The sequence below is a fragment of the Salminus brasiliensis genome, chromosome 17, assembly GCF_030463535.1.
Source record: "Salminus brasiliensis chromosome 17, fSalBra1.hap2, whole genome shotgun sequence".
NCBI lineage: Eukaryota > Metazoa > Chordata > Actinopteri > Characiformes > Bryconidae > Salminus > Salminus brasiliensis.
The window spans coordinates 25,021,866-25,048,445 of NC_132894.1; the positions used below are offsets into that span (position 1 = coordinate 25,021,866).

General features: G+C 39.7%; 3 protein-coding genes across 5 annotated transcripts in view; 2 read left to right on the forward strand and 1 right to left on the reverse strand.

Annotated features, from left to right (window-relative positions):
- The first annotated feature begins 466 nt into the window (after positions 1–466).
- On the forward strand, positions 467–14,536 carry slc7a6 (solute carrier family 7 member 6). Its single transcript, XM_072660511.1, has 10 exons — positions 467–545; positions 4,570–5,111; positions 6,180–6,305; positions 6,581–6,725; positions 9,329–9,452; positions 9,598–9,701; positions 9,990–10,086; positions 10,546–10,695; positions 12,748–12,931; positions 13,212–14,536. Exons 2-10 carry the CDS (start codon positions 4,625–4,627, stop codon positions 13,277–13,279), a joined length of 1,485 nt encoding a protein of 494 aa, XP_072516612.1. The 5' UTR covers positions 467–545; positions 4,570–4,624; the 3' UTR covers positions 13,280–14,536.
- A 1,686-nt stretch (positions 14,537–16,222) lies between these two features.
- On the reverse strand, positions 16,223–20,949 carry slc7a6os (solute carrier family 7 member 6 opposite strand). The gene is made up of 5 exons (XM_072660220.1): positions 20,622–20,949; positions 19,598–19,918; positions 18,946–19,152; positions 18,609–18,744; positions 16,223–16,749 (listed from the first exon to the last, which is right to left on the reverse strand). Exons 1-5 carry the CDS (start codon positions 20,814–20,816, stop codon positions 16,631–16,633), a joined length of 978 nt encoding a protein of 325 aa, XP_072516321.1. The 5' UTR covers positions 20,817–20,949; the 3' UTR covers positions 16,223–16,630.
- Positions 20,950–23,684: 2,735 nt separating this feature from the next.
- Positions 23,685–26,580, forward strand: part of scube2 (signal peptide, CUB domain, EGF-like 2) — a 31,790-nt gene continuing 28,894 nt past the window's right edge. For all 3 annotated transcript variants that reach the window (XM_072659840.1, XM_072659841.1, XM_072659842.1), the window contains exons 1-4: positions 23,685–23,933; positions 24,177–24,299; positions 25,497–25,622; positions 25,931–26,065. In XM_072659840.1, the coding sequence (XP_072515941.1) occupies positions 23,837–23,933; positions 24,177–24,299; positions 25,497–25,622; positions 25,931–26,065 (481 nt within the window). In that variant the 5' untranslated portion in view covers positions 23,685–23,836. The remainder of the gene's footprint in view (positions 23,934–24,176; positions 24,300–25,496; positions 25,623–25,930; positions 26,066–26,580) is intronic.

Below are 26,580 nucleotides of genomic sequence, written 5' to 3' on the forward strand. Positions count from 1 at the left end.
CGAACTAGCCAAAACTGAATAAACGTTCAGTTTTTGAAAGCTTTCAAGCAGAGTATGTAAAAGAGTCATTTTTAATCTAGAAAGTTATTTTTTAAGACCCACCATCGTACAGAAACACTTCACTAAGATACAAATTTACTGAGCCACTAAATAGGCCTACTCGTCTGTCTGCATGTCAGAATACTACACCACCATTAACAGTGCAAGCATTAGTATAATATGCATAATATGTAAGATAAGACGTCCCTGCGAAATAAAAGGCCCTCCCAGCCCGGGACATTTTTCTTTCTTTCCTTTATCATGATGGGGCCAAATCTCATCTCGACACAAGCCTTTAGTGAAGCTACATTTTGACGTAGCTCGCTGGGCTGGATTGTGGTTGGTGGACTCTTCCATTTAAGAGACACCCATGTGACAACAATAGTACCGGCATCACGTGACTCGCTGGCTGTTTGCCTGCTGTGCTGGGATTTTTCAGGCTCAGTGTAGAAGATGCTGCATGATCTGTAGGTAGGCTCGAGGAGATAAACCAAGAACGGGAAAAGGTAAGAATAATATCAGAAATACTAAGCACTTAGGTTAAAGGGAATTCAAGAAGTGAACAGTTGCTCAAACAAATGGGTGACTTTATTTTTTGCGTTTATGCTGCATCATTTGTGTCAGCTCATCAGTTAACGACATTTCTGCTGCTTTGATTAAAGACAGTCCTCGATTGACTCCGGGTTTGTATGGAATCAGTCTTTTCCATTGTATCGTTATTGCTTCTGTGAATCCGCTGCCGTGTTCACTTGATAGGATGATAGATATTGATAGGATGTGGGATATTACAGTGTTTTAGAAGAAAACCACCATGTGTGTTCTCAGTTTCATCTCTGATGTAGGCTAATGAAAACATTTAGACCGTTATGACTATTCGGACTATCCAGGTGCTAAGTTTACCGGTGTATTGGAGCAGTAGTTAAATTATTTAAGGTTAGCATCTGTTCTGATCTATACGAAGATTCATTATTAACAAGGCGAAACTGCTTCTGTTGGTCAGGGATTGGCAGCGCCTGGACGAGATAAACTGAGAGTATCTTATGTGCTTTGTGGTGCAGTTGGTGGAAGCTCCTGTTTCTGAACCCGAATAAGCTTGTTTTCCTCGTCCGTTGTGTATTTCTTTTCAGCTCCTCAGCACGTTACATCGTCTTAATGACTCCATTCATTTCTCACACATTGCATAATGTGAGAATTTTAGTTCACCGACCTCGTTCTGCAGTTAGTGTGCAAAGCTACTTTATACGTCTCTGCACAGGTTCCTCAACAAAAGAGGTTGCCAGATGTCTCGGTATAAACACTCGGGTTGCCAGATTGTTTTGAAATGCGTGCTGTGTTTCTATTTTAGGTTGCTGACAAAACCACTCGGGTTTCTTTAGATTCTTTTACAGGCAGTTAATTTATTTCAAAAGGTACATCTATACACGACTAATGTCTAACATCTCAAAAATGAAAGTAGCTCATTCACAGTGACAGTTTAATATCTAAAAACTACCTCTTGAGTAATATCAGTATTTGTCATGTCACATAATTTCCCTATTTTTATCATGACAGCCCTCATCCTCATTGGGTTAACCAAATACACAAGCCTCTGCAATCAGTGTTCTCTCACTACAGTACCCAGCATGCATTAAGAGAAAACATTGGGGATAAAATCTGGGATAAAGTAAATCTAACTGTTAGCAGGTCTACAATATAGATGCTAATCAATATATGTTCTGTTTCCTAGCAATAATATAAGCTGCTTGACTTAAAAAAAAAAAAAACTATATAGTTGTATAAAATCCCAACTTCCAGTGACTTCATCAGAGGGGGATTCCTATTCTTTAAACTCACAAATCTTGCTCTAGAGACTGCTTTAGCACCACTGTAGTAGGACGACGGGTAGGAGTGTTTGTGACGGCTACAGATATAGCGTAGGTTATGCTTTTCGTTTTTACATTTGCCCCTTAAAGTCACAAAAGTCTAGGACCCAATCAGACAGAGCTTTGAACCACAGATGCTTTAACAAAAAGGCTGTTTAATGTTTTGTATCACTTGATCCCAAAATAAAAAATAAAAAAAGGAAGAAGAAAAGAAAGGGAAAACGCCCAACCTGAGAAAAACAAAGGCAGCAATGGGACAGTCAGGCACTGGTAAAATAGCAAGAAAACAACCCTGTGCCTCAAGGGCATGAATCAACAGCCAGTGTGAGTGGAGTGCAAGGTCAAAACCACGGTGACGGTGGTGGTTTCCAGGGAAACGTTAGCACACACTCTTCTCGCACCAAGCATTTCTATGGCATGGGCGCAGATGTTTGAGTTAGGACCTTCTGGGAAGTGTGCTCAGTGATGGGAAGGACAACTGTGGGAAGGAGCAATTCCCCAAGGACATATCCAGAACTAGAAGTCATGCTCATCCAGTTTTTTTTTGTGTCCTGACATAGACAGGGGGAGCTTATTTGCAGTGGATTCAGAAATGAGAAGTGGCTGCAGAGTTCTGAGTGCATGTACTCAGTACTGTGAAGAGTGGCACAAAGTCATCTAATCTGAGGAATGTGTTATCAGCACTCCACTGAAAGTAGCTGGTAGTTGCAGATCAGGAGCTTGTGCTTAATCATTTATTAGGAACAGTGTAACTTTTTTTCCAGCTAACTTCCCAAACAGTGGACTGGCCAACCCCCAAATAGTTAATTAGTTGTTTTTTTTGTTTGTTTTTTGCACTGAGGAAAAGTTTAATTTGGTTTTTGATAATGTAAGTAAGTGAAATGCCCAACACTGTGCATGTGAGCAAATTCCTTTCTATGTTCTTCTATTAGATGTTTGACACATGCATAATGTTTGTATTACTGTTCTGTTCAGAGCTGACTTCACACCTGTCTGAAATATTAGAGTGCACATGTGAACAAAGTTGCGTATGGGCGTGCAGTTACATAAATTGGCTTTAACGCTTTTAAAAAAAAAATTCTCTTTGACACTTCCTTCTTTTGAAATATATGCAAATATGTTAGATTTGAATTTAGTTAAATTTTCAACCAATTTGGGATTTGCTTAAATTCTACTTAAATTCTAAAGCACATCTTTGGTGTTTTTACTGCTCAAATGTGTTCATCTCGTAAGCATCTAATAGAGCTTGTTTCAAGTATGTTATTTATTTATTTATTTATTTTTCTTTTCTTTTCAATTGTTATGCATCTAAAAGAGGCTGTCATCTTGATTGCACATTTTAAAATTTTAGTGACTTGATCACTGGTCGAAATCAATAGAAAATTATGTAAAGCAAGATGCTAAATGAATTGTGCAATGGTATAGCCATTTCTGTAAAAGGTTAGACTTTGGATCTATATAATATATGCGGTGTATGTATATTTAATAATAAGGGTAAATATACATTCAAGTGGTAGTGACTGTGTAACCATTGTAGGCCAGCACAAATGGTAGTCAGGGCAATCATGCAAAACTAAAGCATTTATTGAAATCTAGCAAATCTAGTGTGGCTGGGAGCTATAATGGGTGACAAACTCCTTGTGCCCTATGTTTATTATTCAGTTACGAAACATAATGCAGAAACTATTGTGACATAATTGGAAACTGTTTGGTTTAGTATATATTTTGGTTCCCCCAGGGTGTTTTATTTTAGGGCATATGAAGCTAATGTTAGATATGACAGTAATGGCAGTTATGAAGAACTGAACTGTGGGCTTCCATACATAATGGTTTAACAAACTGCTCTCCAAAACCCAGTGTGAAACTTTCATAAGATTGGCACTGCAGGCAAGGGTTTTAATAATTATTTTAATCATTATTACAACTATTACTATGGCTACTGTTTTTAATGAAGCCATGCATATGTAATTTTACCACAGTTAAGGGGTGTTTGTAAAAACGTGACTTCAGTGTCTTGCACCCCACACTGCATTAATCCAGCAGCCATGTAGGGATCTATAGCTTACAGCACACAACTTGATCAAAACTTTAATTTGATACCAGTGTGTCATTGAATGCTATGGGCATAAAAGGAGAGAAACTCATGGTGTGGCCACCATTCTCCCCTGACTTCAACCTTATTGAGATCATTTGGGGTATCCTCAAGCAAAAGATCTGTGAGGGTGGGAGGCAGTTCACATCAAAACAGCTCTGAGGGACTATTCTGACACCCTGAAAAGAAATTCAAGAAGAAATTCTCTAAAATTCTCCAAAGTTCTTAAGAAACGTGAAGGTGATAAAAAAAAAAACAAGGGCCCCTATGTTAACATGCAACCTGGCCTGTTAAGATGTTTTTTGGTTGAAATTGATTGAATTTTGCTTTCAGTAAATGTGACTCATAATTCTGCAAATTCAACAAATGACCATTTTCAGTTCTTTAAAGCCTATAAAATGTTTTAAAACCCTGTTATGCATGACAAGTTGGAACAGTGCATTTTCAATTTTTATTTATTTATTTATTTTTTTTCATTAACCATTTAGGAACATCAAAGAAAAATATTTGCATAATAATTTGGGATGTGGTGTGGAAACATGTACTGAAGTCTGTTATCTTGTTTTTCTCCAAAAGGTTGGAACAGGTTTCATCCTGCCCTTCTCCACAAGTTTCACGGCCTACAGGCAGCATGGAGGACCACAATGAGACTAGCAAAATGAAGGGCCAACCTACAGATGCCACTGAAGCTTTCCAGCCCAAGGAGAGCATGCAGCTAAAGAAGGAGATCTCTCTGATCAACGGCATCAGCCTCATTGTGGGAAACATGATTGGCTCGGGTATCTTCGTTTCTCCCAAAGGTGTACTGATTTACAGCACCTCGTATGGTTTGTCTCTGGTTATCTGGGCCATCGGTGGGATCTTCTCAGTGATTGGGGCACTCTGCTATGCAGAGCTGGGCACTACAATCACCAAGTCAGGAGCCAGTTACGCCTACATCCTGGAGTCTTTCGGAGGATTCATTGCCTTTATCCGCCTCTGGACATCATTGCTCATCATTGAGCCCACCAGCCAGGCTGTTATAGCCATAACCTTTGCCAACTATCTGGTGCAGCCTCTCTTCCCCACCTGCGAACCACCGTACTCAGCTTCACGGCTCCTCGCTGCTGCCTGCATCTGTAAGTCTTTTAGGGGTGGATCAAACTCACGGCTTGGTGGCTTATAACCCTGCAAAGATTTGTGTTCTCCTCCTTCTAACCTGAAGGCTTGTTGAATGGGTCTATTGCTAAACCCTGCAGGCACAAATCTTTTTTTTTTATGCTATTTATATTACACTGATTAGATTTTTTTTTGTTTAATCTAAAAGGCATACATTTTAACCATTCAAAAAAATGTCAATGTTTCATAAAAAAAAAAAGCATATAATTAACAAATGCACTATGTCCAAAGATTTGTCGACACCCATGCTAATGATTGCATTCAGCTACTTTAAGTTGCACCCATTGCTGACACAGATGTGCAAATGACCTATTGCCAGTGGAACTCTGCTGTCTGGAAAAATGGGACTCCATCCAATACTTGTGGGATGAATTGAGGAAGAGGTGGGGTGGTGGTCATCCAACATCCTGACCTCACTAACGCTCTTGTCATTGAATGCAGTCAAATCCTCACATCAACACGCCAATATCTTTTTATTTTGTATTTTTGATTTCAGAAGAAACAATGAGCTGGTGTCCCAATACTTTTGTCCATATAGTTTATCAAATAACTAAAATAATTGCCCCATACTGATGACATGAGTATATAATATGCATACAGAATGTTTATGTATTTATTTATTTTTGTATTAGTCTTCAACGCTGCAGTTAGTCACTTTTTTTTAAACCTAGACCAGTTGTTCTTGTTCTGCTGTGCTCCTCCTCTTTGACCTGTCACTCCTAGATACCTTTTGTATTTTTGTCACCCTTTCACAGACTGCACATACTGATCCTCCTGCCTTGCAAAGACACAAATGCTGACAAGGCCCTCTTTGTTTTCTCCACTGTAGATTACTCACTCCCTAACCAAAACTGAGCACTGATCATTTCTCAATCTTCTACTTCTCAAGTTTACCTGTGCTGTTTGTTTTCTTCTGTGCGTTCCAGAATCCAGCCATTCAATTTGGTGTTCAGCTTGTGCAGTAATGGTGCTGCCTGCTTGATCTCTTCATAATTATGTATTTAATTATTTCTCTGGCTCGTGTGCAGGTCTGCTTACGTTCATTAACGCGGCTTATGTGAAGTGGGGCACCAGAGTACAGGACCTCTTCACCTATGCCAAAGTCCTGGCTCTCATCGTTATCATCATTACAGGAATAGTCAAACTGTGTCAGGGTGAGCCTTCTCTTTGTAGTTTTCTTCATAATATTAATGCATGATGAATGAGACCACTGAATTTCACTTCTAATCAATTTTATTGTTATAATTATTGTTTTGTTGTTATAATAATACATATATACTAATAATAATTATTTTTATAACTTATTATTATACCTTTCTATTTGCATTCTAATCTTTAAAATTTGATTAAAGACCCGAACCAGCTCAATGCATCTAGATTCAGTTTACTTACTACATTAGTTCCAACTTTTTATTTGCTCCCTCAAAAGGTTACACTCAAAACTTCGAAGGCTTCTTCCAAGGGTCATCCAGTGACCCAGGAAGCATTGCACTGGCTCTGTATTCTGCCCTGTTCTCCTACTCCGGATGGGACACACTCAATTTTGTCACAGAGGAAATTAAGAACCCAGAAAGGTGTGTACAAATCGTAACTATTACCATAAAGGAATATTGCAATACTTATCAGTCTAATCTGTTTCGTACAATCTGTTCTCATGTGCAATAATTTTGATTAGAGAGGGCATATCAGTAGTGATGAGGCTGACATTGGAAGGAAAAAAAGAAGGAATCAGATCCCATGTTTTCACTTAAAACTTCAAATCAAATTCATATCACTGTAAAATGAACCTCTCCATGCTAACTATGCTAATTCATTTTGGTGTGAGTGCAAACAATAACATGCTGTGTTAATGCTAGTATTTAACTGTACTGAACTTTTAGTTATGGTTTGTTTAGAGGTGCTCAATACGCTAGTGTGGGTCTCAATCCTCATCTAATCAGCTCATGCAATTTTACACTATTTTTTAAAATCAGTCCACATGCTTCCTGCACTTCAGAAGCCAGTTCTTTATCTCAAATCGTCTTAAAAAAAAAAAATTGTGTACACCCACTGTCTTGGGTGCATAGTGTGATTTGTATTTATAGCAGTGGGGTGAATAGCACTCACAAATTGTAGGGGGAGCAAAGCAGCAAAGAGTACCAACTCCTGGGCTCCCCCTGCAGTTGCAATGTGGAATTGGCCCACCTCAGGAAGCACATGGTGCATGCATTTCTGGACTTTTGAGATATACAGAACATGTACAGTGAAAAGTGATAGAAGCATGTGACTGTTGTGGTTTACAGAGTAAACAGACCTATTAAAGCTTATTATTTTAAGGTTAATATGGTGCATAATGTTACTTTTAGGCACCTTGTAATAGGACGAATATCATCGTCTTTATCATTGCTACTCTGAGCTCGGCACAAAATTGCTGGTACCCCTCGGTTGATAAAAGAAAAACCCACAATGGTCACAGAAAAACTTGAATCTGACAAAAGTAATAAATACAAATTCTATGAAAACGAACAAATGTAAATTCGACATTGATTTTGAACCATGCTTCAACAGAATTATTTTAAAAAGTAAACTCATTAAACAGGCCTGGACAAAAATTATGGTACCCCTGAGAAAAATGTGATCAAAGGGACATGTTAAATCAAGGTGTGTCCATTAATTAGCATCACAGGTGTCTACAATGTTGTAATCAGTCAGTGGGCCTATATATAGGGCTACAGGTAGTCACTGTGCTGTTTGGTGACATGGTGTGTACCACACTCAACATGGACCAGAGGAAGTGAAGGAAAGAGTTGTCTCAGGAGATTAGAAAGAAATTTTTAGACAAGCAAGTTAAAGGTAAAGGTTAGAAAACCTTCTCAAAGCAGCTTGATGTTCCTGTGACTACAGTTGCACATATTATTCAGAAATGTAAGATCCAAAGGTCTGTAGCCAACCTCCCTGGATGTTGCCACAGGAGAAAAATTGATGACAAATCAAAGAGACAGATAATACGAATAGTAAAAAAAAAAAAAAGAGCCCAGAACATCAGTGTCAGATTGTACCATCTGTGTTTGAGCCAAAGTGGGAGACGACCAAGGAGGACACCATTGTTGTAAACAAATCATAAAAAAAAAGCCAGACTGGAATTTGCCAAACTACATGTTGACAAGCCCCAAAGCTTCTGGGAGAATGTCCTATGGACAGATGAGACAAAAATTTTTGCCAAGGCACATCAGCTCTATGTTCACAGATGGAAAAATTAAGTATATCAAGAAAAGAACACTGTCCCTACTGTGAAACATGGAGGAGGCTCTGTTATGTTCTGGGGCTACTTTGCTGGCACAGGGTGTCTTGAATCTGTGCAGGGTACAATGAAATCTCAAGACTATCAAGGGATTCTAGAGAGAAATGTGCTGCCCAGTGTCAGAAAGCTTAGTTTCAGTCGCAAGTCATGGGTCTTGTAACAGCATAATGACCCAAAACACAGCTAAAAACACCCAAGAATGGCTAAGAGGAAAACATTGGACTATTCTGAAGTGACCTTCTATGAGCCCTGACCTAAATCCTATTGAGCATTTTTGGAAGGAGCCGAAACATGCCGTCTGGAAAAGGCACCCTTCAAACCTGTGACAACTGGGGCAGTTTGCTCATGAAGAGTGGGCCAAAATACCTGCTGAGAGGTGCAGAAGTCTCATTGACAGTTACAGGAATTGTTTGATCGCAGTGATTGCAACAAAATATTAAGTTTAGGAAATCATCCTTTCTGTCCAGGCCTGTTTCATGGGTTTATTTTTTTTTATTCTGTTGAAGCATGGTTGAAAAGCAATGTCTGGCTTTCATTGGTTAATTTTCATAGCATTTTTATTTATTATAACTTTTGTCAGATCCAAGATATTTCTGTTACCGTTGTTTTTTTCTTTTCAATTAACTGAGGGGTACCAACAATTTTGTCTACGTGTGTGATACTCCAAAAGCCTTACCACAGTCTACATGCTTTTTTCACTTTCTGTGCATGTTCTGTATCTCTCAACAGTCCAGAAATGCATGTAAGCGTGTCCTTCTTGAGACGTGGCTCAAAGGGCCAATTTCACTTCCCCACCACAATATACATATTTTATACATACTTCCCCTCGAATGCTGTTTTGGTGTACTTTTTGCACCATTTTGTTTGCGTCACTTTATCTGCCTATGTCTGTTGCAGGAACCTCCCCCTGGCTATTGCTGTGTCAATGCCCATTGTCACTATTATCTACATCCTGACCAATGTGGCCTACTATGCCGTGCTGGACATGAGCTCTATCCTCGCCAGTGATGCCGTGGCTGTGGTGTGTTTACACAACACCTCTTTCCTTTATGCGGACTGAAGCATTTAAGATTTCAAAATGCTGAAATGAGCAACCATGGGCTGATGTGTTGAGGAGTGTATGAGAACGTGCTGATAAATGCCCATGTCTCAATGTGTTCCCACAGACTTTTGCTGACCACACATTGGGAGTGATGAGTTGGACTATCCCTATAGCAGTGGCCCTGTCCTGCTATGGTGGACTCAACGCCTCCATCATTGCTGCATCCAGGTGGGCGTCAATGATCCGCTCCCACATCATAAACTCCTCACTTGGCCTATTCGCTATAATTGCACTTGTACTTAGTGAAGACGGGCATTTGAACTATCTTGCTATTTAAATCTTGAGATTCTTAAACAAGTAGAATTGAAAACACCAGGAAGATACAAAGGTTTGAGTATGTATTTATGGTTCTGATTATAGTAATGGGAAGAAACCATGTGTTTTGATTTTATTGACTGCTGCTGGAATCATTAGCTAGTGCTTTTGCTCTGTGCTGAATGTGTCATTTTGTTTTAGGTTGTTCTTTGTGGGTTCTCGGGAGGGTCATCTTCCAGATGCTTTATCAATGATTCATGTGCATAGGTTCACACCAGTGCCTGCTCTCCTTTTCAATGTAAGTATCCTTTTTTTTCTTTATTAGGCCACAGAACAGACCTTTATCGTTGCAGTCAAAGCAAAAAAACATCTCTGAAATGATATCTTCATAACAGTAGTATGTTGTTGATCAGAAGTCATTTTGGGACATTTCCCTTGGTCTGCTCATTGTGAAATGTGCAATGTAAATGGCATTTAAATTAAGTTATAATGTTTTGATATGGCGACAATGAGCTCAGTCCTTGACTGTGATTCCTACAATTAAAATGTGTTTAACACATCCAGTTCAGCAGATTATGTGGTGCCCAGAAGTGTTCTAGCAGAAAGACACTGAATCAGTAATCTGGCACTCTAGGACTGAAACTGAAGAACTTTGAGAGTACTTTAAACTCAGTCTGAATGTAGATGGTGAACTCTGGTTCCATCTAGTGTTGACTATGTTTCATTGTATATCCACTCACTACCGCTGCTTTTCCAGTGCGCCATGGCTCTGATCTACCTGGCTGTGGAGGATGTTTTCCAGCTGATTAACTACTACAGCTTTAGCTACTGGTTCTTTGTTGGCCTGTCTATCGCTGGACAGATTTATCTGCGCTGGAAAGAGCCAGACAAACCTCGACCACTGAAGGTGAGTTTACCTTACATTTCCAGTATTAAGCGCACGCTCTTGTTCAGAGCGACTTGGAAGGTTACTTGTATTGTAAGTACTCTTATTGGTATAGTTCAGCTTAGTCACACAGACCAGGAATCAAAGTCTCCCATGTGGTGTGGTATCTGTTGCACCACACCAACCACTAGCCAACTACTACCTTAGAACTCTGCACAGTTCTCAGACAGAGTAGATTGCAAGAACATTAGTGCTGAAGGACATGGATCTGAGAGAGCTTTGATTATTTTCCATAGGACTGTTTGTGGTGTGGGTGTGTAACTAATAAACTGACCATCAATAATGTTTAAATAGTTCTGACCAGAGGATGGGTCCTCTTGTGAATCTTGGTTCCTCCCAAGGTTTCTTCCTTCAGCTATGACACTTGCCACTGTCGCTGTTGGCTTGCTGACTGGGGGTCTTGGATCCTTCATGTCTTCTTGCATTATTTCTTTTTTGTCTCTGTCTTTTACTAATTATGTAAAGCTGCTTTGTGATGACAACAGTTGTAAAAAGCGCTATACAAAAAAAATTTGACTTGACCTGACCTGTACTGCTTTATATTAGGTAGGTTAAGTGAAAGTGGGCCTATTGAGCATCACACTGCACTACTTTGCTGAGTGAGCCAATTCGCCATAAAAATGCACGATGAAAGAAGGAGAGATATTAAGGGAATTACAAATGTTTTTTTTTATGAAGAGAGAACTGAATAACTGAATGAAAGGAGTATGAGGAAGAATAGAAAGTAGCATGGGATGTGTCAACAATCCTCCATTGTTTTTGCACAAATTAATTTTAGGGATGAAAACAAATGAGTTGTGTGGGGGTTTTTTGTTTGTTTGTTTGTTTGTTTTTGTTTTTTGGGGAGGGTTGCTAGTTTTTTTTTTTTTGTTTTTTGTTTTTTGACTGCAGTTAGATACTTTCCACAAACATAATGCCCCCTCATCCTTACTGTTACTCATGAGTTATCTAAAACTATAGACTGAAAACTGTTTTGTAATGCACAGATTCATCAAAAAAGTTTCACAAAATGTGAAATTTGCCATCTTTAAAAAAAACAAAATTCTGGATGCAGCTATTTGAATGTCCTTGGGTTGGAATACCAGTCTGATTCAAACATTTGTCAGTCTGAATTAACTAGTTTGCATTGATTCTCCTGCCTTTTTAGAAACTGTTAGCATATGCTCCCTAATTAAAACCACTTGTTTACACCTGTATTTGTTCTTAAACAGTTGAAGCTTGTGAGAACGGTTACTGGTAGCAGAGATATGCAGATTGCTTGTGCAAAATGTTTAATTTTGCTCAGGTACTTGCATTTTATAATTAGTATGATTTTTGCAAAAACCAAAATGTGTTCACTGCTATTATAAATCAACTCAATTACTCTGTGTTTTAGCAAAGTAGTTTTAGGCCAAAGCCTTCCTCATGTAATTAAAAAAAATAATAATAAAAGTGTATTAAATATTTTTACTGATGTTATTTGTAATGGACTTTGAGTGGCTCAGCAGAATAAGGTGCTGACACCATGATCTGAGGATCATTGGGTTGAATCCCGGGTCATGCTGCTTGCCATCAGCTGCTGGAGCCAGAGAGGGCACAATTGACCATATTCCTTCTCTATTCTCTCTCCCAGTGTGATGTTGGCTAGTATGGCCGGCTGTTAGCTGATGTGTCAGAGCTGGGGACCTGGCACCGTTCCTCCAAGCGCATTGGCTGCCCAGTTATGACTCATCAGCAGCAGTTCAAAAAGAAGCTTATTGGAAGAAGCTTGTGCTAGAGTATTACAAGTGTCCTAATAAGGGGGTTGGGCAAACTGAACTAAACTGGAACGTCGGGTTTAAAATAAATTAAATAAATGTTTCAGTGTTTATAAATAATAATAAATAAATAGCTCTTCTGTTAATGCTGCCCCACTGCTATACTGTATGCATTATCATTAATGCTGACTGATTTGTCTGCCCTAAGACAAAACGTATCTTTCCCCAAATATGACTTGTTAACTCATTATTGCCCCCTCTTTGTGTGTGTACACAGCTGTCTCTGATATACCCCATTATCTTCTGCTTGTGCACGGTCTTCCTGGTGGCAGTACCACTGTACAGCGACACGCTCAACTCCCTCATCGGCATCGCCATTGCTCTTTCAGGAGTGCCTGTCTATTTCCTGGGCATCCACCTCCCTGAGTCCAAACGCCCTCCTTTCATCAGCAAACTACTGCGTGAGTACTTTGGCTTGGTGGCTTCTAGTGCACAGATTAAGTAAGTCAGCTAAGACTTGTTTGGTATCTGATGTATTGCTTCTTTTGTATTGAACTTTTGTTATAACTTGGGTACAGTGTGTAGGCATGTTGTAAAGATCACAGCGTTAAAGCTGTTGCTAATATAGATGTACTTTTAATGGATTTGGTTTTTGTATGTTGACGTATTTTTGCCATTGCCTACCTAAATCAGCTGCTGTTAGAAGAGCTTTCATTCGATCTGTGTCTGTTGCTCCCACAGGTTCCATCACCCGCTTCACTCAGTTGACCTGCTTCTGTGTGCTCACTGAGATGGACATGGCCGAATAAAGCTTTCCCTCGTCATCCCTGTCGTCTAGGCATGCTTTTAGCCTGTGTCTGAGGTCAGGGGATGGAAAGCACAAAAGCGTAATGTGCTGGACCCCTCCTGTAATAGTTCAGAAAACTCTCCAGTGGAGGTGACGGACCTTCATCACATGACCAGTCTTGTGACATTTAAAAAAACAAACAAACAAACAATCAAAAAACCAAACCCCACATCGAGGCTCCAGTTGATGAAAGTGTTTCATTGGTTGAAACCCCGTTTGCCCTTCTCTCAGGGACAAGAGCAAGGTGGAATAAGGCAGAGGCCGTGATGTTTGAATGGTCATGCAAGCTGACGGACTTCATTTGTCTTCCTGTCGCCTACCATTCGAAAGCTATTTATCCGTCGTAGTGTTTTCTTTTTTTATGGATTTGTTTAGATTAGAATAGATTTTATGACTTACAAAGTGGGTTTAAAACCAGTGGTGTTTATTTATTAATAGTTACTTTATTAAGAGTTACCTTGTTTTAGCTGTTTTACAATGTCTGGTATACATTGCATTGGAAATGGCCATACAAGTGGTCCTTTGCAAGTTTTGGAAGAAGGAAAAGACAACCACAAGCCTTAATTCTTTTTAAAAAGAAAGTAGAATGGTAAATCTTGTTTGCACAATATTATATAGAGGTGTATTCTGGGCCTTATGTTGCTTTTATGTTTCCACTAGAGGTGTGGATAGTTATATGGTCTTCAACTCTCTACCTCTTTCTCACGCTGCTGTTTGTGGCCGCACCTGTTTCCTTTTTTGTGTTTTAAGGGGGATAAAAGTACACAAATGACAGATTCACAGAATATTTCCTTTCAGTGTATTTCATGTTCAAATGCAGTGTAATTTCATTTTTCTAATGTCATCTTTGTTTTAAGACAGTAATGCCTGTGCCTTTTATCTTCTTCCACATTTTAGGAGTGTTATTCAGTAAAAGGAATGACTAGGAGTGTGAAAAAAAATATGAAACAGCATGTTTCTGTATGACATAACTGTACACAAACTAGAATGAACATCCTGCCACTGTGCTAGAATAACATGCAGGAAGCTCATTTACATGCTAGCAAAAGTGGCAGGGTGTAGAGATGAATGGGCTAAAAACTCTGGGGCACTTTTGTGAAGTGCATCTAAGGAGGCACGTTAGTGTTATTTAATTTATTATATGGAGTATCAATAAAACATTTCTTAATCAGTACATCAGCAGTGCTTTTCTCACAGCGGACAGTGGTAAAATGAGGCTTTCCTTTAACCCTAATTAAAACAGGAGCGGTTAGAGGGCCGGGAGGACAGGGTTGTGGGTTTGATTCCTGGGCTTGGCAAGCTGCCACTGTTTGGCCCTTGAGCAAGGCCCTTTACCCTCTCTGCTCCCAGGGGGCTGGTGTTGGCTGCCCACCGCTCTGGGTGTGTGTGTACTCACGTGTGTGTGTGTGTGTGTGTGTGTTCACTACCACAGGTGGGTTAAATGCGGAGGACACATTTAGCTGTACAGTGTACACTGTACATTGACAAATACGTGCACCTTTACCTTTACACCTAGTCTTCAGCATCTACAGTATTACAACATATTCAGTAACCTGATATATAGCTGATGTTGAGGATCAAGTACTGACGAATGGGCTGAGAAACAGTCCTGTAGGACTTGTTAGGCCCCGTCCACACGTATCTCAAGCTGTGACCAAAATGGCTCCCTATTTATGCATTAGGGCACTAATGAGTAAGTGTCCAAATCGTAAAGTGAAATTGTAATGTGGTTTTGAGGGCACTATAATCTCCCACATTGCACTTGTAATTTATAGTGAAATCCTACATCAGCTAAATATGGCAAGTGTTTGTTACGAGCCACTAACTCTGAATTTCATATACTTTCATGTAGTCCAAATTTATTTGTATTTCTAACACTACTTAGCACACCAAATCTCTCTATCTCTCCAAAGCTCTCTAACACAACACTAGGAGGGAGTAGGGATTCATTTCAGTCACAGACAGATATTTTTCCTGAAAACGGTTCTGTCCATACAGAGACAAAAACGCATGCTAGTTCTGTATGGGAGGATTAATGCCAAATTACACACTACACACTGTGTAGTGCACAATGCAAGTCACAACATTACAGATTCTAAATCTAAATTTAGCATGATTTATAGTTGTAATAGAACAGTATAAACATTTATTCAGATGTCAGTGACAGTGGCTCAGCGGTTAGAGCGCCCTTTACCCTCTTTGCTCCCCGGGCACTGGAGTTGGCTGCCCACCGCTCTGGGTGTGTGTGTACTCACTGCCCCGAACACGTGTGTGTGTGTGTGTGTGTGTGTGTGTGTGTGTGTGTGTGTGTGTGTGTGTGTGTGTGTTCACTACCAGATGGGTTAAATGCGGAGGACAGGTTTCGCTGTACAGTGTACAGTGACAAATACGTGCACCTTTACCTTTTTAAAATCTGAAATGTAGTGCTGTGTGTAGACAATGTAGACTTATCAAGTTCACTATATAGGGCGCAAGAAAGTATTTGAGGTTCAGCCAGAAACATCATTATACCATCAGCTTTTTCATAAAGCTCCCTTTTCCTCCCCATCTACCCAACACTGAAAAAAATCTCCACCTTGGAGAGCTTCGGAAAAAAATGGATGTGGATATCTACATAGATGTGGACAAGGCCTTAATTAGTCAGGTCAGGTCTGCTGGGAGCAAGGGCAGCACTAAAATGAACAGTGAGCCTTCATGACCAGGCTTGGGGACCACTTGTGAAACATTTGGCATCACAAACTTGACAGTTTGCAGCCACTTCAACACAAACATGCATAACCCTGTTAATGTAACTATGGGGCTTTGATACAATGGCGTGGCCTTAGTGTTTTGGGTAAATAAATCAAGCACCTTCGGTATCAAAGAAATTCTACAGTTTTTAACCATACAAATTAATACTACAGTATTCATTTTGAACTCTTTATTTTTTGTTTTATACACATCTACATATTTACAGATAGTCACCCTTTGGAAACAAGGAATGTTGATCCAATCAAAACACACATCCACACACTCAACACCACAAATCAGTCCACACTTACATAAACTCAATTGCTAACATACTTGCTTGTCCACTCTACCATGCACATCAAACAATCGCAGAACAACGCAACACCATGTAGTAAGTCATTCATCTCACTAACACACAATGCAAAGCACCCCACACTAATATATGCATTAACTACCACACACATTCACTTTGAACAAAACACCACACTGCTTCATGTGAGTAAAAACAGCCCCTCTCACACTCTGAACCAAACCTTCACACACACACACGCGCACACACGTTTGGAGTGTGGAAAGAAGGGTTTCAGTCAGAATCATAGTCTTCTTTGTCCTCGTCTTCATCATCGTCCACCTCTTTCATCACATCTTTCCGGTAGCGCTCCCAGCTCCTCTGACTGTAAGAATGCTCCTCACTCCAACAGCCTGGAGAGAAGACAAAAAAAATAATAAAAAAAAGTTAGTTTAGTGGTGTCTACATGCAGGTAAAAAGATGTGTTTATTTTGAGCTTGATTTCACCATCACAGACCAACGATTAGAAGTCTTGTCCTAGGGCTCTTGAGGCTGCCACATACCAGACACACTGCGCCAAAAATTCTATAGCTCAAATTACATTCAAGTTAAGTTCAAGATTGGGGTTATCACAAAAAGAAATAAAGTCTGGCATATAGTTTAGGGCATCTCCCCAATTCATTGACCAGCTTCTCCTCATCCATCACCCAAGGGAGCTTCCTGCGAGCAAGACATGATGTCAACAGGCTGTAGAGAGCCAGCCTACTTAAAATCTAAAGTTTCTTTTACAATATTGCACTTCCATGTAAATTTTGATTTAGGGGGTTGCATTTCCATGTGAATATTAATTTAGGGGTATGGTTTTGGTCTCAAATTCTATTCATTAAAAACAATAATAAAAAACATTTAACAGTGCTCCAAGTTCTTGAGTGCTAATGCATGGTGTGGTGTCTGGGTCGGTGTTTGTACCTCCATTAAAAACTATGAATTTAAAATTTTTTTGGGTGCAGTGTGTGCAACAGCCTATTCTGGTATGCCGTTTTGTGCCTGGCTGGCTGGAGAATCAAATCATAGTCTGTCATGGGAAAGGCAGTGTTACCCACAACCCTACACAAACCACTCACGTTGCTTTTGTGTGCACTGCTGAACAAGTAAGAAACATCAAGATCTCAAGCATGCCTATACAGTTCGCTTGCATTTACAAATGTCATTAAGGCTAAATCAGCTAACAGGCTACTAAAGACTTAACTGAATGACTTTACAAATATTGAGAAATCCTGAAATGCTGCTTTCAGCCAGTAATTTGACTCGCTCAAATTGTTATTGTGGTACTTAATATGCTTTTCTAAGCATTTCGAGGAAATCATCAGTGTTTAAAAGAACCCTGATAAACTGCACATTTTATTAGAAACAGTGTAATTAGTCTAGTTTAATATTATCCAGGCCTACTGACAGGCCTACTTTAGAATTATATAGCCAATGTGATCAACACTTCTCCTACATTTTTGCCTGTCACTTTTCCCCTGACTGCTGTTGTGCTCTACAGTTACTGATAAAATGCAATCATATGCAAACTAGCAATCAACGGCAGACGCTATCACTAGAGGTAAAAAATGGGAAAGCATAAAACAGCACTGTTGCCTTGAAGTATTGGAGAGCAAAGCATTTCAATTCAAAATAGACTGGGTTTGTATTTTAGTTTTCACAAGCCCTATTCAGATGGGGTTAAAGCTACATGGGCCACTGGGGTCATTCTCTTTTTCACAGGAGCTTCTGCATGATGCAAACATTTGAGCACTTTCGTCTTGTATTGTTTCAGATACGAGAGTTTTAATGACTGAGGAGACTACACTCAGAAAGCAGTTTATGAGTAACACTATAATACTGGCTACAGCCTCAATTCTATGCAGCATGGATTGGATGGAAATATTCTAATCCATGTTGACATGACCAAGTAATGCATCTCAAAGGTGGGTTACAGAGAGGTCATTTACTGTAGTCTTTCCGTCAGCTTCAACCAGTCCAGCCATTTTCCATTGAACATCAGAGAGGTAAATGGAAAATGGCTGGACTGGTTGAAGCTGACGGAAAGACTACAGGTTTTTTTTTTTTTTTTTTTTTTTTTTTTCCCAAGTCATTCCAAGTAAATTCTAGAGACTACAGTGAATGAAAATCCCAGTGCAAAACTATAGAAGCAAACTCTGGTCACTAAACATGTCTAAACACAAGTGCATCAATACTAAAAAAAACAAAAACAAAGGTAAAGACACACCCCCATAGCGTTCTTCAGCATCACTGCCGTCTTCACTGTCTTCCTCATCTGGATAGTCATTTCTCCAGTTGCGCTCTTCATTTTCATCATCCTCATCTTCATACACCTCCTCCTCCCAGGCTACTTCTTCAGGCACCTGCAAATGTAACATCAGTTTCTTTAACGTTGGCTTTTCTCATAGTTTTAGGTTTCAATAATTTAACACATCATTAAGGATGAACATGAATGGACATTAAGTACCTGTGCCCTAATAACGCAATAGTCTGTGACTGCAAAATTCCCTGCTCACCAAACTTACAGACTTCTTAAATTTGGCACAAAGCTACTGTCCACTCACCAGCTCTCCCTCCTCTGTGTAAGGTCTGACTGACAGGATGTCCTGAATCCAGCCTGGTGTGGCTGTCTCCTGGTAGTATAAGTCATAAACGTAGTCATCTTCCTTTTCACGGTGTTCAGTCCCAAGTCCATCTGTTGACACCGTCAACTTCTGACGAATCATCTTTACTGAATTGCACAGGATCGTCTCTGTGTCAGACTTTATGTTCTGGGGAACAGGGAAGAACTGATAAGCAACTATACACTGCCATGTCACTCACCCATTGGTAAATAAAAAAAACACCCATATACAGTATGCATTATACAATTTAGCTTTTTTTAGGGGTTGTAAACAAGCGGGAAAAGGACAACATGTACAAGTAATACAGCAGTGCCACTTTTGTAAAAGGGCCAAGAAAAACAAGTACAGGGACTTAGACTTGAAGTGTTGAGAAGTAAAAATTCATTGACAGCCTGACACAATCATAATCATACAGGCTCTCCATAAATGGGCTTAAATCATATGTATTATATGGTCAGAAAAGCATTTTGGCATGTTATGGTCAGATGTCATACTGTTCATCCATTTAACTACCTTTTCTACAGAACAGTGTCTCTACAGCTCACTGTAGATGCAGTGTCCACTTCATGCCTGTTGCTCAAATGATTCTTACCTTGCCTGGAGCTTTTTCATCCTCCTCATCCTCCTCTTGAACAATGTCAAACACCTGCACATCTCCCAGAGGCAAACAAGGATCTGTCTCTGTCAAAGCACCGTTTTCCTGGGCATCCCTCTCTCTTACTGCCGACGGCTGCGCTGGAAGCCCAGCCCGGTGGCTGGAGAGAATTCGATACCGCTCCTCTCGCCTGGTGCTCCATTTGGCACTGCGCAAGTCTCCAATGATCCTCTGGTTGCTGCCTTGAGAAGGGCGCAGGGCATGGGCCAGGCGAGGGCGAGACAGAGCCTCGCGGACATGAGTCTGGACAGGAGCATCCTATGGAAAAACGTGACAAGACAGATTTTTGACTGATTTTTTTTCCCCCCCAGAGTTTCAGACTGCAGTGGTTTGACCAAATTTACACTCAATGAACCGTTAATAATCTCCAAAGTAGGACCTCGGCAGTTCTGATATTTTTAAGCATTTAGGTAGAGTGTAAGCAAGAAGTGGTTTTAGTGGCTTTGGACAACATTACAGCACATTATAAACAGTTCAAATAAATATTGTACATAATCGCTAAACTGGTGTAGTTACAGCAAACACCAGTGAGTCACCAACGTTACCTGAAATCCTAATTAGCCAAATGAGCATGTTCCGTTAATTTAAACAAACCAGTTTTACGTAGCTAGCTAGCTATAAACTAATGTTAGCTAGCTTGCTAAGTTAGCATTAGCACATTTTAAAAACGTCACAGATGGCGGGCAAGCTAGCTGGTTAACTGGTTTGTAAAAAGACAGACAAAAGACTATGTCTAAATGTAACAAATTTTATATCATAACGTTTTATATTATATTATATTGTTTTACTGGCTAATCGTAAATGTAAACAAAAACATTACGCAACCCGTTCCAGCTAAGCAACGCGCAGCCACGAGCGGACACGTGAAAACAGCGATAGCTGGAGAAACTGAAAACACTCCACCGCTTGAACAATAGAGAGCGCAGCTTAAAATAAAGCTCGAAAAGTCAGTAGTTTCTACCTGCGAAGCTACAGTGGCCACAAGTTTGAAGACCGAATTTTCTATATTGGCCTCCTCGGGCTCCGGGACAGACTCGACAGAAGGCTGTGCGGAGCTCGACTCCGGCCGGATCCGCTTACACGCCAACAGCAGAGCGTCCGCAGGATCGGTCCCCCTCTTTCGCTTCACTCGGAGAATAGTCGTACTCGGATCCATGGTGCTAACAGCTTAGAAAGCTGTAATTTAAAGGCGATTTTCAGATCGCGAATGTGCTAACCGATCAGCGTTCAGTGTCAACAACAAACAGGCGGTGCTTTCCTCTTTCTTTCGTCCTTTTTATTTATTTAATTTTCTCATCACTACACAGCCACTCGCAAGACTCCGTAGACATTACCGCCACCTATTGGGATGGAGCTCATATAAGCAAACTCGAAAACAAGACCTCGGCTGAACGTAAATGTAAAATGAATTTAAAAGCCGTTCCCCAAATGAAATAAACAAATAGAGAGAGGGGGCGGAGGGGGGGGCTAAGTGATCTAATGTTGTTCTGGATTGATGATCAGGACAAGGCATGGCCTTGGGGGTTCTACAGTTATGAAGTTGGTTAAATGATAGGTCAGTGAAGTCAGCCTTAAGGCCTTAAGTAGGTAGCTAGATCTCACTGTTCAGCCTTTAGTGTGTGTTGTGGGCTTAATTCAGTGAAACACTGACGAATGGAGGTGCCTACCTGATGACCCCTGCGAAGAGCTTGCGAGGTAGTGGGTGATTAAATTATGAATGTGTAACCCAAGTTGCGATTTTTTAATCTTATCCTGTAATATGTTACAACATAAAGCTGACTAGCAGGATCCATATCTTACAACCCTGGATCAATTTCCCAAAAGCATTTTGTGGTTAAGATCATCTTAATTTCTAGAGATGGTGTTGTGTGTGGTGCTCTTTTGACCATTTCAGGAAACCCAGCCGGGGTCAGTCAAAATAAGGCTAAAGCTTTTCAGAGTAGGTGTGCTGATATAGAATCTCTTTGTGTTCATAAGGTCATTGGAAATCTGATGTAATGAGTATAAGCTCAGGTGTAAAGACAAAACACACAGTAATTATTAGCTATTAAAGGGAAATTCTATATACAGAGAAACTAATAAGAAATAAATACAGAGTCAGAATTCTTAACAGTAATGGTGACAGAAACCCGGCATCTGAAGAGTTTAATAAAAAGCTACATAATAGTAAAAGAAGACATGGAATGGTTATTAATAGGTGCATTTTTTAGATTTAGCATTACTTATCAACTATTGTAAAAACTTAAACATAACATTAAAAACTCAGAAGAGATTAAGTCTTTTGGCTATTGGCTGGTTATTTTTTAAAGTAAATAAAATGCTATATTGGGTATAAAATATTCTGTGACTCTTGCTTCCTATCGCATTGTTCTCTCAGAATAGATATAGTTTATTTCTCTTTAATACTGAATAATGTACAACATTGTAAGAAAGGGGTGGATTCCCCCTTTAACACGCTATATATAATCTTATGTCTGGTCCATAAATATTAGGCCAGTCGATTTAAAATGAATCAATCACAATGTGATATTATATTATCTTAACAGACACAGTTTTACAGACACATAGTCCCTTAGTTTTTACACACTCAAACGTAATTGGACAATTGAACAAACAAGCAGTTTCAATGCCAGTAGTGGTCATATCCCTCTTTATTTCATGACAAATTAAGCAGATAAAAGGACTGGAGTCATTAGGAAACTCTCTATATGTGGTCCAGAAAGGTGATGATGAAAGTAAAGGAGGCCATCATTAGGCTGAAAATAACAACAAAAACAACAATTTGATACAGTCTTAAAAAAGAAAAACCTTCACAACATCTAGTCAAGTCAAAAAGACTTAAATATACCTTTGTCTTCAACCGAGAGCTGCATTCTTAAAGGTAAATACACAGGGTTTAATCCAAGATGCAAACAACTAGTTTGTTTAAGAAATGACAAAAATGACAAATTACCTCTTAAACCTCTTAAAAACCTGCTCAGACCTGCAACAAGATCCCTTTGACAGATGAAACCAAGATTAACTTGAGGTGAAGGCAAGGAAGGGTTCATCATCAGAAGCAATAACCCATCATTTGGGAACCATGGTGGAGGCACAGTTAGCATGGACATGTATGGCTGCCAACGGGCCGCTAGTGTTTTTTTTTATAACAAGACTCTTGGTAGAAATATTAGGATGAATTCTGAAGTGTACTTTTGATGATGTTTGCTGGTTTCAGACTTAAGGCAGTAACTGACTGCAAAGAATCTGCATCCAAGTATTATTTATCAGCCCTTATATTTATAATTCTTAGTTTGCCCTTTTACTTTTGAGCCTGTGAAGGGACTGTGTAAAAAAGAAATGGCTGTAATTGCTAAACGGTTAATGCAATATTTTTTAACCCATTTTAATTAAAGCAGAAAGCATTCCCCACAAATTCCCCACTTCTACTGCCGTGAGGTCAGTTGGAAACGGACTCCCAGATGCAGTTTTGTTTTAGCAGTCATTTTCACCTGCGGCCAGTAGAGGGCGCATAGCACATCATCCCGACTTTCCAATTGTCACGTTTTGCCCTGAACCCCCTCTACACAAGTTTCACATGGATGGTGCATGTAGTCTCCATTCCCGACAAATTTGACCAATAAAAATCGACGAGTCAGTGACACTTTTGAGGACATACAAGCGTAACAAATAATGCACCTCTAATAAGAACGCCATGTGCAGAAAGACCTACTATAGAAGTAACAAACAAATAAATAAGCAAATCAATAAACAGTGCAATGACGAGAACCAAGAGCCAGTTTTTTACCAAAGAGGATGCTAAACTCGCGAACAGATTTAAAGAAACCAGAGCCTTGCTGTTAGGTAGCAGTGGCCTACAGAGATTACCTCAACATCTAAATCAGTTTTGCCCCCAACCTACTCCCCCCACCCCCCACTCCCCACCCCCCACTACTCTCTCTCTCTCTCTCTCTCTCTCTCTCTCTCTCTGTCCCTCTCCTACTCACACATACATACAGAGAGAGAGAGAGAGCGCGGGGAGGTTCTGCTTCACTCCCTCTCTCACCAGTCTCCAGAGCGCAAGTCGATTTTTACCAAGTGGACTGAAAATGAGGCGGACGCTGCTGCGCCTCTTCAGGGACGCTTCTTCCTAAACGACTTCTTTCTGAGGACTATCTGAGCGAGCAGTCCAGCACCATGGGAGCTGTTTGGATGGCCAGGATGACCGGGCGCTGTTGTTTGCTTTTGCTCCTCTTAAACACTCACCAAAGCGGCGCGCTTCATCACAACGCCGGTAAGAGCCTTTACTTTACCAACACGCACTAAACACACAACAGCAGCGGGACCATGCGTAACCACAGTATCACAGGCATTAAACTAAATGATTTTGTTTAATTCTAATATATGATTCAATAACAAACGTACATATATATAAGCTTATAAACTTATATATACACCGACGTATGTATATTTGCTACTGTCTTTAATGCTGCTGGATTAGTTGATGAGTTGATGTTTGTGGCTAATTTGGGTGCAGATGTGGACCAGTGTGCAGAGGGAATCGATGCCTGTCACATTGACGCGATTTGTCAAAACACTCCAACGTCCTACAAGTGCACATGTAGATCTGGCTTTAAAGGAGACGGCAAGCAGTGTGAAGGTACCCTCCTTTCCCTTCTTATTTCCTATGTGGTTTGGCGGCCGGGATGTGTTTACTGAGTGTATAAGTGCTATTGGCTGCAAATGATGGTGTGCTGTTTTGACGTACAGGAGAGCGATTTGGCTTTTTTTTTGCCAAATTATTTTAAGGGTAAATGAGGTTAATAGTTTAGTTGTTTTAATATTAAGTTGGACATATTTACAACAAATGAAAATGTAAAATTTTTTTTGTGAAGATGCAAACAGAATTAAATGAACAATGGACCTTTGTTGTTTGAACAGACAGCTTCATGATCTAAATCCATTGCAATATCTGTATCAAAACAAGTATGACTGGTGAAAAAAAGGGTTCATCAAACGTGGTGATTTATCAGCAAGAGCTAATAGCTTGGAAAAAAACGGAAACATTCTATCTGTAGTACATTTGTAATCTATCTGAGTGTAAAAACATAAACATTTCTATAGTTGGATATGGACGTCTCTTTTGCTTTAAATGGATTAGAATAAACTTAACCCTCAATGTCAGTTGTTGCATGCTTGAAATCGGTGCTACTTTACAACCACCAAAAGGATGATTTAAACAGTATAAGTCTAAAATACTTGATGTACACAAACAACTCCAAATTTGAAACTTACTTTTGTGGTACTTTTATTGTACCCCTCTGTCCCTTACTATTTTGCATGGTAGAATAGAGTTTTGGACACAGCCAAGGTGACTGGAGTTGCTAGCTAAGATCTTGAAGTCATTTTCATAGTGGTGGAACGACTTCTACCAAAAGTACAGCCGCCTTTGTTTTATGGCTGCTTAAAAAGAAAAACAGTGTTTACTCTACACCTAGTTCTATTGTGTGAATCTTTGTGCACAGCAAACATGACGTCTTGTAGTTGCAAGTAACTAACTGACTGGTTTTACCTGACTTAAATAAATACTTTGAATACTGAAACAATGCAGATCAATACAAATAGACTTTAGCGTCAACTTTAAATCAATTAAACTTTTACAGTTTTAAAAACTGGAACAACAAATGAGATATTCAGACCTAAGTCACTTAAGCCATTATGAAAAGTGGATTTTAAATTGTTATATTCGTATTTCAGTGTTCGCTGGAATTTTAATGAGCTCTTTTTTATTGAAATTGTCCTCAACATGCAGAAATGGCAAGCATTCATGAACCATCACTTGTGTCCCGTTTCCTAGACATTGATGAATGTGATTCCGAGTATAATGGTGGCTGTGTACACGAATGCAACAACATACCTGGCAATTATCGCTGCACCTGCCATGATGGATTCAATTTAGCACATGATGGACACAACTGCCTCGGTAAGAAGCTTTGTTTTTTTTTAAAGGAAATGAGTGCAATGAAGGAATTATTGCTTAAAGATTTGTTTTTATCACTTCCTGTTATATTCAAGTTTCACTTGTGGCTAATATCAAGTACTTCAGGGAATTTGCTATAGGATTTCAGAATCCTGTAGTATTACTTAAAGTCTTAAGGGTCATTTCTGCTTTGTTGAACTGTTATTCTTTTCATTATGGGGTCAACTGGCGTTGACCAAACACTTGTAGTAAATGGAGTTTATGTGTTTTATGGACTTAGTGTTCACCGCTGTTGTGTGCTTTGCCTTTAGATGTGGATGAGTGTCTCTTCAACAATGGTGGCTGTCAGCATGTATGTGTCAACACCATGGGTAGCTATGAGTGCCGCTGCAAGGACGGCTTCTTCTTAAGTGACAATCAACACACGTGCATCCATCGTTCTGTGGGTGAGTAGCTTCACACATCCCCAACAACACAAAGGCTCTGTTTCAGCTACAACTGTTGCTTTCTCTGTAAGTGAGAAAGTCTTGTGGTAAACAATTTGAATGAGTTTTGGTCATTGGAACTGCAGCTTCCGTTCTAGCTGGCAACTCCACACCTAAAACACACTTTGTATGTTTACTAGGCTGTAACATTATGACCTACTGAACTGTGTTGGAGTGTATCGTATTGTGTCATATTGTATCAATGTATTACGGCTAGTGTGGTAGCTAGTGGCTAGTGTGTTCACTTGGGAGTGTTATATTAGCTTGTGACTAGAAAGGACACTATAAAGCACAGCTTTTATGTCAGATAGTGTACTTTTGTGACGTTTAAGTGCTCTAATAAAATGAAAATGAAAAACCTAGCATGCTACTGAAAGGCACGTTTGCAGCCACTTCTGAAAAATGTGTCGAATGGCGACACCACCTTTGTATCCAACAGAATGCTCAATTTTTTGAGACAAACTTTTGTGTTTAAG